Below are 15,848 nucleotides of genomic sequence, written 5' to 3'. Positions count from 1 at the left end.
ATGTTTACTTAGCTTACTGTTTCATTGGATCACATGTTTGTTGTTTTATGTTGTTCATATATGTTTACTCATTTAATGTTTCGTACAATATGTGTACTGATTCATTTGTTTTATCATAATGGCAAGTTCTTCTAGGAACCCAAAGCATTCCTTGACACATGCAAAGGAGGCGTGCTTAGTAGACTGCCTTGTGGACTTGATTAACGCGGGGGAGAGGGGTAGAGGTCAAACAACGAGACTTACCGTCCTGGTTATTTAGCACAACTAGTCAGGATGTTAGGGGAGAGAATATCGGATGCAGTCTGATGACGACCGTCATTGAAAGCCGAATAAAATTATTGAAGAAGACGTTTTAGGCCATTGCCGAGATGAGGGGTTTAGCAGGTAGTGGGTTCAGTTGGAAGGATGAGGTCAAGTGCATCATTGTCGAAAGGGACGTGTTCGACCATTAGGTCTGGGTAAAAGTATGAACTTAATTATATGATTAACGAATTTTTCTGGAATACTAATTGAAGGAAAAACCACTAGAGGCATGCTGCAGTGGAAATAAAGGATCATGTTTTACTCTATATGCATCTAAACAATTTAGAAGCTAACATGCACATGCTATGCGATGAACTTAAACGAGAAGCCAAAAAGGTAAACGAAGAACTTACCTTTTATAGTTTTGGGCTTCTTGTTTGAATTTTTAGTTCTGGGTCCTAACTATCTACTCGGTCTTATTCCTGAAATGGAAGGCTTATTGGGCCAGCGATGATCAGCTGCCCTCACCTATGCAGATCTCAGAATACTACCGAATGAACAGAAGTTCATAGTTAGCTCAGGATGAGGATCAAGTTACCTAGGTCATCGTAAATGAAATAGTCAGTTTATAGTTTACGGTATTATAACAAAAAGTGACTATTTCGTGGTTCCAGTCTTATGCAAACCATTTACATAGGATGTCCCCACTCCCATGTCTCTACATGAACGATTCAGGATTACATTGTTTGTACTAACTACGGAACGGGTCGCATCCATAGTGTTTATCCAAAATAAGTCGCCCAACCTTATTCATACACTATAAACTATTTGGGGTATTCACTTGAACTTAATCCATGTTTATGTCTATATATAAAGTTCAAGTGTATGTGACAAACTCAATAAAATAGCCTCGGGACCTTAATTTATTGGTTTTAAGATTATAGCACTCCATAATACAATTTATTGAATCAAATAACAAAGTATGAGTTTCAGGACACAAATTCCAACAAACTCCCACTTGGACTAAAACTCCAAGTAAGTTAAAATTTTATAATGAGAGAAAAGTATATATACATGAGTACAATAAACACATATACAAACTAGGGCATAATCCCAATAAGTCTCCCACTTGTCCTAGTTTACAAACCTTGTAGACCTAAACCATGTAGGTGGCTCTCAAACACTTTAGTCGTGAGAGCTTTTGTAAACGGATCAGCATGTTTTGCTCGGAGGAGATTTTTGTTACTGTAACGTCTCCTCGATGTACGATTTCTCTGATAAGATGGTACTTTTGTTCAATGTGCTTTCCACGTTTATGATTTCTTGGTTTTCGTGAATTTGTAACTGCACCATTGTTGTCACAGTATAAGGTGATTGACAGATGCATATTTGGAATAACTTCCAAATCTGTTAAGAACTTCTTAAGCCATACTGCTTCTTTCGCTGCTTCACAAGCAACTACATATTCAGCTTCCATAGTGGAGTCGGCAATACAGGATTGTTTTATGCTTCTCCATACTACTGTTCCTCCGTTCAGAGTGAAAACTGATCCTGATGTGGACTTTCTAGCATTTTTATCAGTTTAAAAATTGGAGTCAATGTATCAAGTAAGGATCAGATCCAAATGTCTTTATCAAATAGTCTTGGAATTGCAAGTCCAAATGTCTTTATTGTTTTAACTAATTCATTTTCAACTTCAGCCTTATATTTTTTGAACTTTTCAAAAGAATCAGACTTGTTCTGAATTAGGTAAATATGACCATACCTCGAATAATCATCAATAAAACTAATGAAATATTTGTATCCTCCTTGAGCCTTGACATTCATTGGTCCACAAATGTCCGAATGTACGAGCTTCAAAGGTGTTTTGGCTCTAAGACCTTTTCCAGTAAAAGATCTTTTGGTCATTTTTCCTTCAAGACAGGAATCACAAGGAGGTAAAGAGTTATCTTCTGACTGACTTAGAAGTCCACTCTTAACTAATTTCCAATCCTATTGAGATTAATATGACCGAGTCTTAAGTGTCATACGAAGGCATTGGAAGAAACTTTTTGTCTTTTATTCTAAGTTTCAGCTGTTTTAAACATCTTAGTATTTAAGATAAAATTTGCTCGTGTTGGTCTTAACTTATATAAGTTGTTTTCAAGTATAGCAGAACAAATATGAACACCTTTTCGGAAAATGAACGCTTCATTAATTTCAAAAGATATTCTATACATATGTTCTAACAAACAAGAGATAAATATCAAATTTCTCTTCATTTGAGGTGCATACAAGACATTCTTAAGTAAGATATATCTATCATTAAAAAACAACTTCAAATCTCTCACTGCTTTAGCTGTGACCATTTCTCCAGTTCTAACTTTGAGAGTGATCTCGCCCTCAGAAAGCCTTTTCCAAGAATTACCTTCCTGAAATGAGAAACAAATATGATTAGTGGCTCCTGAATCTAATATCCAGGTGGAATTTTCATTTTCCACTAAACATTTTTCAAAAACAAGTAAATCATATTTATCGTTTGCTTCTTTTAAATCATATTTATCTTTTGCTTCTTTCTCTACCTTTTTCTGAGCAAGGTATTTTGGGCAGTTTCTCAGCCAGTGCCTATTTTCACCATAGTGGTATCATTTACCTTTTTATGCAGTCTTCTTACCCTTGTTATGCTTGGGAGTCTTCCCCTTTTCCTTCTTCTCAATCTTTCTACTAGATTTTGAGGGTCCATCTTTGGTTTTAGAGGACGATCCTCTTTTAAATTTTCCTTTTGTAGTAGCAACATTTGCTTCTACTTCTTTTCCTTTACCTTTGGTAAGATTTTGGAAACGTTGGAGTTCATTCAGAAGGATTGTCAGGTTAAACTCTATCTTATTCAGGGACGCATTCGTTTGAAATGGTATGAAGCTCTTCGAAAGAGACTCTAAGATAAAGTTAACTTGATTAGCCTCATCGATGGCACCTCCATTTACTTTAGCAATATTGAAGTGCATCATCATGTCCAGGACTTGTTCTCTAACAGAGGTCCCTTCCTTCATACACTTAGTGTAAATGTATTTGATTGCCTCGTGTCTTAGGGACCACTCTGGTTGCCCAAACATTTCTTTTAAAGAATCCATAATCTTTTTAGCTATGGTTAAGGATTCATGCTTCTCTACTAAAACATCTGACATGCTAGCAAGGATGTAGACACGAACTTTCTCATTTTCTTTTATCCATTGATTATATGCTTTCCGACTAGTTCGGTTCGCATTTGAGGCAGGGGTTTGAGGACATTCCTCAGTTAAGACAAATCTTAAATCATCAACAACTAGTATTGTGTTAAGATTTGATTTCCATGCCGCATAGTTATCGTCGTTAAGTTTTTCGGAAGCTAACAATTGAACTATTGAGCTATTCATGCTGAAAAACAAACATACTTTGTTTAGAAACTATAATCTTAAAAAAACAATCATTTTAGCAAAAATTTAAATTATATACCCTTTTATTATGTTTTGCAACGATAATTCAAAGGTTCAGAATAACCTTTACCAAGGGGTAGCCAATCATCCTTTGAATCAAGACAATCTTGACCAAATGCTAACTCATAAATATCTCATATTTACTTAGCATTTAGGTATCGTTTACTTCGGTCAAGAATATACTAACTATTTTAGTAATTCTTGTAAGTGTGACCCTCTATTTTCGGTTCTAAAAGATGAGAATCATTATGCTCATGAAGGTGGAAAGACAATATGAAAACTTATCTAAGAGACCCTATCCAAATATGAAGTTCGCGGTGTTCTGAATCCTATAATACAGCCCTCCAAATGGCACGTCTCTCCAGGACAGACAAGCAGGTGCATTATAGGAATCTCACAGTGTGACCCAATGGAAGAGACCGTTGGATGTATTGTTATATATCCCTCACCCACTTACTATGAACTACTTCCCCAATTCACCTTTGTTCATAGCTCATGCAAACACTCTCCAAATGGAGTCTGCTCCTGTGCATGGCCCAAAGCCCTACATGAACCTCACGGTGTGAACTCTTGGGGACGCTAGAGCTAAAAGTATGATACTTTTCTCCAACTGAATTATTCTAAAATGATGGGTAAATTATTCAGGATTTAATTTAGGCTAACTTAAACAAATTCTAAATCTAGGTAAAACATCCAAGCATAACGTTTATACTGGATTTAACCTATGATGTCTAGGTGATAAACCAATTTTATTACCTTATATCTCTCACGCATGCTCATAAAATTAGGTTAACTAGGCTCAAGAACCGATTACAATCTCTAGGTAGGAGGTGTTCCGTAAACCGTCAACTTAAAAACCTCCACTCCTTAGTCATCTTATCTAACTTATTGACAAGATCGAATCAGGTGAGCCTCTTGTAACCTAATTTTACAAGATATCGTCCTAAATCTAATTTTGAAAGATATGGTATTAACCTAAGTGAGCATGCACCTTATCTTTATTATAGATTTTAAAGTCTAATTCATTTTATAACAATTATAAAACTTTAAGACAAAACCTATAATCATTCACCTAGAACAACAACAAATTAATATGGTATTTCAATAATTGATTAATTTTGTTAAATCATATTTAATAAAATTAATACAATATTTTTAAATTAATCATATTAATTTAACCATTAATTAATCATATCAATTAATTTCCATATTAATTTTTCTCAATATGTATGAACATGTTAACCTATGGTGGGATTTTAAAATTATATGTCATACAATATGCACATATAATTTTTAGAAATAACATCAAATGCAAGATTTAATTAAAACACCCTAAAATAGATTGGTTTTGGCTCTCTAAATTAAGTTAAAACTAAATTATTACAATAATAATTTGATGGAGTAGAATAATCGCTTGACAATCTTTGCACGATCATTGAGTATGAAGATGACATTCACGGGTATAGGCGATTCACATACCATATGCGATCGCTGAGCAAACCATACGCGATCGCTTAGCAAACCATATGCGATCGCTGATCAAATCATATGCGATCGCTGAGCATGTACACGATCGTTTGTAGGTGCTAGCGACACACATACCATACGCAATCGCTTAGCATGTAAACGATCATTTAAGCGCTTAGCGTTATGCATACCTTACGCGATCGCTTAGTGGATATACAATCACTTCAGAGGTAAACGATCATTTAGTGCTAGCACAACACGAACCTTACGCGATCGCCTAGCGGGTATATGATCGTTTCTTACGCAAACGATACGCGTACCTTACGCGATTGTTTAGCATATAAACGATAGAGACTTCTTAAAATGATATGCGTACTATACGCGATCGTTTAGCTGGTAAGTGCGATGTTCACTGGCCCAAGCGATACGCATACCATATGCGATTGTTGAGAGGGTGATCGAAAGGCTTGATACATCTCCTTCTTCCCAAATGAAAGATTTACAGCCTATACTCAACTCTAATGACTCCAATAAATTACAAACTCTTTGCAAAATTAAATTAAGCCACCAACAGGGCTAATTACAAAGATTAAAGCAAATAAACAATTTAATTTAGAGCCAAAACCAAAACTAATCTATTTTAGTTCAACCATATCAATTTATCACAAAAATTGTAAGAACCCACCATATGCATATGAATGAAGCTAAGCATGCTCTGATACCACATGAAGGAAAAACCACTAGAGGCATGCTGCAGCAGAAATAAAGGGTCATGCTTTACTCTATATGCATCTAAATGATTTAGAAGCTAACATGCACATGCTATGCGATGAACTTAAACGATAAGCCAAAAAGGTAAACGAAGAACTTACCTTTTATAGTTATGAGCTTCTTGTTTGAATTCTTTTCCTTCTCTGCCTGAAAATCACGAACAACGACAACCACCAAGCTGACTTACTATGCTCAGGACCAAGAACGGAGTTGTGGGACTCGGTTTTGTGAAGTGAAATATAGAGAGAGATGAGGAGCGTATCGTTTAGGTGTTTTTTTCCAGAGAAAACCTCTTCCGATTCTCATTCGATAATGAGAAGTTTTATATGAAATTTACATTCAAATTACATGCAATTTATTTCATATATGTTCAACACCTAATCTTTTTATTAACTCTTTAATGAAATTAGTGGCCTTTAATTCACAATAGGTTGTCACATCACCCACTAATATTTAGTAATAGAATAATTAGTCAAAGGGCATTTTGGTCAATTGACCAATTAAGTCAAAGTCAAACTTTGACTTTTCTTAGTCAAAAGTCAAATTTTTGACTTTTTACTAATTTCCCGTCTTAACTAATTCTAACCTCCTGAGTATGAATCTGTATTCATTTCTCTAAATTCAAATCATATTTGAATATAAATCCGGTCAAAGTTCAAAGTTAAAAAATCAACGTGTTGACTATTTCAAAACTTTTCAAGCTTTTAAATATGAATCCATATTCATATTTATTTAAATCATATTTAAACACAAAACTTTAAAGTTTATTTTTACCGACTTATGTCTTATATATTTGTCGATTTCTCTCTCTTATCTTTATTTGAACAATTCGAATTACTTCAACATATTTGTTCTTAGTTGAATCAATATGAGCTAGTAGGGGAACCTAATGGACTTATAGATCATGGGCTCTAACAATTCGAGATTAACTGGTTAAACTCTTTTAGACCAAAGTTAATCAACATTCGTTAACTAAAGAGTCATTCCACTAAAGACTCTTAGTTGCACTTCCCTCACTATAGATATATTTCTGTCCACCTGATATAACCATGATGAGTAAGTTGATCCTTCATAGATTGTTCGTAATTTTGGCTAGGTCAAAATACCGTTTTACTCCCGAGATTACATCTTGCTCCTTAAGACACACTGATCCACTATTGAACAATTGGTTTAAGGTCCAACCTATAAACCTGAATCCTTCTCGGGCTAATGAGAAGGTGGGGCCCCTTGTTCAAGACTTAGATTCAGTCTTTAAGGGAACAATCTATCTACTATCCCAGAAATGGGTAAGAGAGAATTTTGTCTTGCACCCTATGTCCCTAACTATCCACCCGGTCTTATCCCTGAAGTGGGAGGCTTATTGGGCCAGCGATGATCAGCTGCCCTCACCTATGTAGATCTAAGAATACTACCGAATGAACAGAAGTTCATAGTTAGCTTAGGATTAAGATCAAGTTACCTAGGTCATCATAAATGAAATAGTCAGTTTATAGTTTACGGTGTTATAACAAAACGTGACTATTTCGTGGTTCCAGTCTTATGAAAATTATTTACATAGGATGCCCCCACTCCCATGTCTCTACATGAACGATTCAGGATTACATTGTTTGTACTAACTACGGAACGGGTCGCATCCATAGTGTTTATCCAGAATAAGGCGCCGAACCTTATTCATACACTATAGACTATTTGGGTTATTCACTTGAACTTAATCCATGTTTATGTCTATATATAAAGTTCAAGTGTATGTGACAAACTCAGTAAAATAGCCTTGGGACCTTAATTTATTGGTTTTAAGATTATAGCACTCAATAATACAATTTATTGAATCAAATAACAAAGTATGAGTTTTAGGACACAAATTCCAACATTAATTGCTTTGTTGTTTTTGTGTAAATTTTTTAGATGCACCCTGCAGCGAAAGGACTCGTCAACAACCCATTCCTACATTACGATGAGCTGTCGTATGTGTTTGGAAAAGATCGAGCGACGAGGGCCCTTACAGAGATGTTGGCAGACATTACATCGAACGTCGTAGGGCACAACGACAGTGTCCCTGTAGAGGATGGATGGACACGGAGTTCCCCGTTATATGCAACTTAAGGATGAACATGTTGCCTGAGGACATGATGGGCGGTTGATTTAGCCGGTCCAACGATGGTATGTCGGGCTCTAGCGGTCAGAAAAGGAAGTGCTAAATGCAGCGTTCGAGACGTACGACCTGATTTGCAATTGTATGGACGCTGCGACTGATCAGCTGAGAACCATTGTAGAATAGCCTGAGAAAGCTATCACTTGGGAGGACGCGATGGCGATGCGGATGATAGAGCATATGGAGTCCATCTCGAGCCTTACTATCACGAAGAGTAGTAAGTGCATCATGATAGTGACAGAGAAGGTGTCGCTCATGAGAAACTTCATCAAGATGTCTGATCCAATGAAGGCTGCTTACTGTAGGGTCCTCTTCTGCGGTGACCCTTAACTATGCTGATATGTTTCCAGCGCAGGATGTTTATTGTGTTTTATTTTTTTGTCGGAACCATGGATTTAGACTTATTTTCTTTATTGTTTTCTTTGTTCTAATTGATGTTAGGGATTTTATTTCACTTTCTTTTACCGTTCTTGCATGGTGCGTAAATAGTTATTTTATGGAAATATCGCCTAATGCATATCAATATATGGTTCAAAATGATATCGTTAGCGAAATATGGTAATTGCACATGTATTACGCTAACAATTGCACGTTTCACGAAAAAAATTACACATGGCATGATGAACAAACATAATTCCATTTGTACAACTAAAAAACAGAAATTAAGAAAATATATTCATTTACGAAAAAACAAAACTAATGGAAAAAAATTTGGCCATAATCTTTCCCATATAATCCTTTCCCCAAACAATGATAATTATAAATAATCCCCAGTAATCCTTCCACTTATTCCTTTCCCAAACAAAGATTATAAATAATTCCTCATAATCCTCCTACATATTTCTAAAAAATCATACCACCACCGAACCATTGGTCCAAGCACGCATTTAGGTCATGCAAAGTGTGACATGTTGCTAAACAACCTGAGTGAGTGTTTTAATTCTTATATTCTTCCATCTATTAGTAAGCATATCTCCGCCATGATGGAAACGATTAGAAAGAACCTTATGAGGAGCGTCTATAAAAAAAGAGATGAAGTAAAAATCTTTTTAAGATTGTTGTGTCCAAAGATTAAAAAAAGTTAGAAAAGAGTAAAGAACTCGCTGGCAATTGAACACCTAGATTTTCTGGTGAATAGATGTAAGCTCTTATTCCATTCTTGTTTTAGTTATACCAATGGTTCTTGAAGTGTGAAAGTTAAGTTGAATATCTTTGTATTTTTAATGGTTGAATTTGCCGTAAGAATTAAATTTTGGCAATCGTTGAAAGGAAAGAAGTTAAAGAAAAAAAAGAGATTTATTTTAAGTTAGGGATAAGTTAGGGATAATATGGTCATTTCGTTATTTTCTATTTTCTTATCTTTATTTTCTATTTTCCTTTTCCTTTTAATAAATAAAGAAAAAAAAAAAAAGGAAAGAAGAGAGTGAGGGAGTCTTCTTCTAAACGATTCGAGCGCGCAACCCCCCCTCTCTCGCCACCGCGCAGCTTGCCGTCGACAACGCGGCCGAAAACCCGAAGTCACCGATTCTCCCTTTGTCTCACCGATATTTCTCTCTTCTCTTATCGACCATCACCGTCCATTTATCGGAGTACGTTCGACGCATTTGCCACCGTCAAACTCGAGGTCGGATCTGTCTCCCTCTGCTAGTTCGTCTTCCTCACAAATCGTGCCATTCAAAATCATCAAACGTCGATTTTTCGCTAAGTCTAGAAGTTTTGGTTGGAATTTGGTAAGCTTGGTAACATCTCATTGTTTAATTAGAAGAGTATCGAATACCCATTAAGCTTCGACTTGATTCATTGTTTAATTAGAAGAGTTTCGAATACCCATTAAGTTTCCGCTTTATTTTCACAATACCCATTACACTTCATTGTTATATTTGGATTCTTGGACGATTTTAGCTGTGTCCAGCGGAAGCTCAGAATTAGACATTTTGGCCCAACTTGGGCAAGATTCTAAGCTTTATGGAGTGTGTTTTGAGTATCCATCTATAATATTGAGTAATCCATGACGGTGGATACTTGATTTTGAGTTTAGAAGATAGTTAGGATGCTGTCCATTGAAGTTGAGTACTTTGCTTTCTTGGTAAAGTTTGGAGTAACTTTATTGAGTTTTCTTAGGGTTCTTGAATGCCCATTAAGTTTATTTGTTAAAATTAAACATCCATGATACTTGGGTCCTAGAGTTGAATTTTAGAGGTTGAAAATGAGCTTTCCATTAACTTTGGAGTTCATTTTTGTGTTATTTATATAAGGTTTGAAACATAAAATGGTTTAGGTAATCTTAAGAAGTGTTTAAGGTTGTTTGACTCACGTTAATATAATAGATCTAAAGCCCAAAAATCATTGATTGTTGAGATAAGAGCGTATGGAATTAAAAGACCCACTAAGATTGACTTAAGTTGGGTGCTTATGGATATGGTGTTAAGAGTTTAAGTTTGAAGTTAAGGGTCCATAAGTGGAATTTTAGCCTAACTTAAAGTGATTTTTAGCCTAACATAAAATGGTTTAGCCTAACTTAAGCCTAATTCTCTTTGGTATAGGATCATTGTTAGCAAGCATGGTTCCCATCCTTTTGAGTGGATTACGAGAGGGGTTAAAGGCACTTTCCGAAATCCTTGGAAGGATATTTCAATCGAGCTCCCTACTTTTTCTCGGTTTGTTCTTGTTTCTTGGGGGATGGTAAGGACACCTTTTTCTGAGAGGATAGATGGGTGGGGGAGTGCTCCCTTTTTGTTGTTTATTCGCATTTGTATAATCTTTCCTCGTCCAAAAACTATACTATCTCAGAGCTGCTGTTGGTGAGGTCTAAGAATTTTGAGTCTTTCTCGTTTGGATTTCATCATAACTTGACCAATAGGGAAATGACAGATGTGGCCTCTCTTCTTTCCTTACTCAAGGGGGGTTCACTGTTAGAGCGGGGAGGAGAGATGCACATGTTTGGATTCCTAATCCTAGTAGGGGATTTTCTTGTGATTCTTTGTTTTGGTTGTTGTTGGATCCCACTCCCCCTTCGATCTTTGATGTGGTTATGAGGACTAAGGTTCTGAAGAAAGTTAGGTTTTTGTATTTGGCCGGTCTTGCTTGGCCGGGTTAACACTGTAGATAAGTTTGTTAGGAGGACTTCGCTTGTTAGGCCTTCTTGTTGTTTGCTCTGTCGAATGGCGGAAGACGATCTTGATCACCTTTTCTGGGATTGCCATTTTGCGAGGGTGGTGCTCTTTTCTTCATGAGTTCAGGTTTAGCTTTGCCTGCTCGAGGAGTGTTAGAGTGACGATTAAGGAGTTCCTTCTCCATCCACATTTTAGTGATGAGGGTGGCTTTTTATGGCGTTCTGCGGTGTATGCCATTATTTGTGATATTCTGGGCGAGAGGAATGATAAGGTGTTTATGGGGTAGAGAGAGGGGGATAATGAGATTTGGTCTTTGGCTAGATTTCACGTGTCTCTTTAGGCTTTGGTTATGAAGAACTTTGTAGCTATTCTATAGGCAACATTTTACTTAGTTGGTTCTTATTCCTTTACAAGGGTGGTTTTGTAGGCTGGTTTTTTTGTATTGCCTTGTATTCTTTCATTCATTTTCAATGAAAGTTGTTTCTTCAAAAAATGCGTGTGGGGACCATGGAGAGGTTTTAATAGGGTTTTAAGGATTAGTGTGAGGGACTAAGGAGAGTGTTTTGGAAGGAGTGAGAGATCAGTAGAGGAGTGACAACTTTCTTGAATAGTCAGGGACCTTAGGTATTTTCGTGTTTCTTGATTTTCTTGCTTGTATTTTTTACTTTTGCTATTTCCCTCGTAATCTTTGGAACCCATGGTTATTTGATGTTTGGCAGTAATACATAGGGAGGAAACTAATCCCCTGTTCTTGGATCGTGGTGTGTTTTTCATTTGTAGGAACTTAGGTACCTAACAGAGTCTTTGTGTTTCATCGTGATTGTCGAATTTGTTGGGTTTTTTCAAACATGACAATTGATAATGATTGAGAAATGATATTGCTAGGTTGAATGGAAGAATCAGAAAAACGAAGGGAAAGGCTGAGAGCAATGCGAATGGAAGCTGCTCAGGCCGATGTAGTTAATTATATCGAAACTTCTCTACCTAATCATCTGTCTAATCCATTGATTGAGTCCTCAGCTACCATGGTAGGGCAATTAGCACCATGTACAGCCCCAAGATTTGACTATTACACAAATCCTATGGCTGCATTTTCTACTAGCAAGAAGAAAGGGAAGATTGAGAATCAACCCGTGTCTGATACTTTCGTTCCTTACCACCACAACACTTCTTCAACAACTTATTTACCACCAACTTTTCCAGGTAATTTTTTTTGTTTTCTTAAATTAATCGTGCATGAAAATATATTTAGAGTCGTGTAATAGGAATGAGATACTGAGTTACTTGTTTTGTTAATGGATGTTCGATTTAGAATTGTCCAATTGCAAAGAGAGGGATCAAATATGACATAATGTGTCGGATAATTATGTTTCCTCTCCATAGAAACATGTTACGAAAAAAACCTTTCCTATGAATAAAGTTACGTAATCTATTAACAAAAACTAGTGAAAGGTCCTCCAACTTGAGGTTGTAAAATGAACTAAGTCACAAAAACTGTCAGAGGCCCTGTTCCTTTGATTTTAACTTTCCTCTTTAATATGGTTTGGTGCCAGAAAAGGTAAGTCAAATGATCCATACAGATAAGATTAACACTGGTAGTATACCGACAATGAAGGCATGTAATGAATTGCAGTAATTTTGCATGGCATGTTGACAAATTTCAAGGGTGGGACACTATCGCTTGAGCGAGTGTGAGTTTGTTGATAGTGTTGTGTTGCTTTTTCAGATCGTACATCTTTTTACTAGGAAGGGTTATTTGATTGAACTTCATCGTTCAACAGCTAACCGTAACTTACTAGGAGCTTAAGGGTCAACTTTTTAGAGCTCTTAGGTTTTAGAAATGGTTATCGAGAGATGCTATTAGGAATCAAAAGTGTTTTTTGGTTTAGAGCAATTAACAAGGAGCCTGTGTCATGGAGCCAAGCCATTAAGCTTTTGGTATGCCTCTATTACTGCGGTAAAGACCGGCTATTCTTTCAAAACCTGGGAAACCAACAGGACATTTTTGATTTTACTTGCATGTTTCAATAAAATAAAGTAGAAAGAAAAGAAACTACAGGCTATTTGTTTCAATGGAGACACCCCATAACCATATTTTGAAGAAAGTAGAGATTTACTTCCTGTTGTATCCCATACCTGTACTCCCTACATGAAGTGTTGAAGCAAATTCCCACAAATAAGGTGGCTTGGCTGCACTCTTGTTGGACATCCCCGTAGAAAATTGTGCATTGCTTTCTCAATCAAAGCTGTTGGATTGGAAAGTATTTTAAGAGATACATCATACTTTAGGGAGATTTGCAGTTCTTAGAGATACATTACTTGCAAGAAATTTAATGATAAAAGTTATATCTCTCCTTTACAGCCCTTATTTGTTTGATGAGCTGATATTAAATGTCTAGAATATTAAAGATCTATTATCAGATATGTTTCAATTAGTGTCTTGGAATAAATGTTTTTATCTGTTTCACAAACTTTCCTTGGGGAATCAAATTTGTTTACAATAGAAATGCACATCACTCTCTCTATGCTCGTGTAGTTTGATTCTAGTTCAGTTTCTAATTCCTCCCTATGGTTTGATGTCAAACCATCGTGGAAGCTGTATGTTTTAGACAATGCTGACAGGGTATTACAATCTTGTTTATTGTAGGAGGGGGTAATATTTCCTTCGTATTGAGTTTATTTGTGATGTGATTGGTGGAATTAGGAAGAATCCCTTTTGGTGTTCAGTTATCATTTTTGTTAGTGCTTGTTAATTGTATTTGGTTCCATAGTTTGGGAATCACTTTTCTTCTTCAAATCTAAATATACTAATGTGTTGTAGGATTGAGAAACCCTGAAATGTCACCCTCTTCTACTCATCAATTCCATCAATATTCACCTGACCAGAGAACGTTCTATGCACGAGGTGATAGTGAAGCTGGTGGCTATGGTAGCCCAGGAATGCCTAGACCTTATGCTGTGAATCAAGGAGATCCACATATGTGGCGTGGACCGAGAAGGCCATTTGTCAACCAGTTCCCTACCCATCCACCGAGGGAGATGAACTCCTCCAGCCATGTATCTGGACCAAGAGGTAACTCTTACACCAATCCTACTCAAGACAGGGCTAAGTACCGTAGTTCTAGCCCTAACCCAGGGTTCCATGGCAGTTTAAGTCCAGGTAGAGGCAGCCATGGACATCATGGCAATATGACCCCTAGTCCAAGATTTGGCTATGGACGAGGTACTGGTTTTCATGGTCGTCATTCTTTATTGGACAAATATGGACCAGAACAATTTTACAATGTCTCCATGCTTGAAGATCCCTGGAAGGTTCTGCAACCTTGTATCTGGACGACAATTGATTCATCGAGTAACTCTGCAAAACCTTCGGAATCTTGGATTTCCAAGTTTGGTACAAAGAAAGCAAGAGTTTCAGATTCCTCTTCTGGCAGGTCTAGCTCTCAACAACCTAGCCTTGCCGAGTACCTGGCTGCCTCCTTCAAGGAAGCAATCGAGGATGCACCAAATGCATGAAACATTTTATTCAGGCATTTCATCCTTACAGTAGTACTTGAATTCAGCATTGTCGAAATCCCAGCCTAATTTTCCTCTATAGACTGGTTTCATGTTGTAAATCTATAGTGATTATTATGACAGTTCTGTCTCTATGTTATGTTTAGTTAGTGATGTTCTTTATCTATCTTGTTTAGGTTATGTACATGGATTAAGCTTCTTTTTAATTTTTGTTGTCAAATGCTCTTCTTTGTTAAGAATTTAATAGGAATGAGTTCTCAATTCTCTTATTTAAATAGATTGCCCTCTTTTTGACTATTTAATTGAGTCTTGTTCCTACCCTCTCTTTCTTCACGTACTGTTTCTTTTCACCTACAATTACAATCAGTAGTTATTTAATTGTTTTTTGTTTTTCAATTTATGTTAAATGAAGGGAAATTACTTTATTTTGGTGCATTCTTTATCATTTCCCTCCCCGATTCCACCATTCTTGGTTTTCATCTCTTCGGAAACATTTGATATTGGTGCATTCTTTATCATTTTGTACGTTTCGTAGTTTTTAATTAAAAAGCTTTCATTTTTCTCCCTCTTTCAACTTCATTCAATCCTTATCTTCTGTTTCATGTTATTTTTATTTTATAGATATGTATGATCGTTCAAGTGCTGTGACGATGCTATATTTATGGACTAGAGTTTCTGATCTGGGTATTATTCCCGGTATCTGATTGATATACCCTTGGCTGTCTGAGCACTTTCTTCAATTTGCTTGATTCGTATTATCAGTTTGATTGTCTTTTTATCTGAATCTTGTTCGAACAATGATGATATCTCTAAGGCTTGTTTCTCAAAACATTCGCAGTGGCTGTCTAAGGGCTTTCGCGTTTGCCAGGCTTGAGAGCTAATGCTGCTTTATTCCTTCCTTGGATGTCTGAAACCATTTTCTTATAAAAAACTTCTGAACAGGCTTGCTTGACTGCTTATATTGGTTGTAAATTATGTGATCATTGTACTTTGTCTTGGTTTTGTCAGATTTTTGTTGTTCGATTTACTTTGTCCATTAGACTCTTGTATTTCGTCGTTGCCTGATGAAGCTTATCGATCACATTTAGCTTTTTCGCTGATGAAACTTTTGTTTTGGTCATATCTTCTCTATCC

General features: G+C 36.4%; 1 protein-coding gene and 2 non-coding genes across 4 annotated transcripts; all 3 read left to right on the top strand.

Annotated features, from left to right (window-relative positions):
* The first annotated feature begins 9,493 nt into the window (after window positions 1-9,493).
* On the top strand, window positions 9,494-15,011 carry LOC103498353 (protein SICKLE-like). Of its 2 annotated transcripts, XM_051091599.1 has the most exons (4): window positions 9,494-9,815; window positions 10,629-10,767; window positions 12,084-12,401; window positions 14,020-15,011. In XM_051091599.1, exons 3-4 carry the CDS (start codon window positions 12,089-12,091, stop codon window positions 14,712-14,714), a joined length of 1,008 nt encoding a protein of 335 aa, XP_050947556.1. In that variant the 5' UTR covers window positions 9,494-9,815; window positions 10,629-10,767; window positions 12,084-12,088; the 3' UTR covers window positions 14,715-15,011. The 2 variants fall into 2 exon arrangements, with proteins under 2 accessions (XP_050947556.1, XP_008459151.2); XM_008460929.2 differs by lacking the exon at window positions 10,629-10,767.
* A 338-nt stretch (window positions 15,012-15,349) lies between these two features.
* LOC127144118 (small nucleolar RNA Z157/R69/R10) lies at window positions 15,350-15,449 on the top strand. Its single transcript, XR_007815739.1, has one exon. It is a non-coding gene; the product is annotated as a small nucleolar RNA Z157/R69/R10 (small nucleolar RNA).
* Window positions 15,450-15,506: 57 nt separating this feature from the next.
* Window positions 15,507-15,629, top strand: LOC127144101 (small nucleolar RNA SNORD14). Its single transcript, XR_007815723.1, has one exon. It is a non-coding gene; the product is annotated as a small nucleolar RNA SNORD14 (small nucleolar RNA).
* Window positions 15,630-15,848: the final 219 nt, after the last annotated feature.

The sequence above is a fragment of the Cucumis melo genome, chromosome 11, assembly GCF_025177605.1.
Source record: "Cucumis melo cultivar AY chromosome 11, USDA_Cmelo_AY_1.0, whole genome shotgun sequence".
NCBI lineage: Eukaryota > Viridiplantae > Streptophyta > Magnoliopsida > Cucurbitales > Cucurbitaceae > Cucumis > Cucumis melo.
Note: the sequence above shows the minus strand (reverse complement) of the source record. Positions and strands in the feature narration are given on the sequence as shown.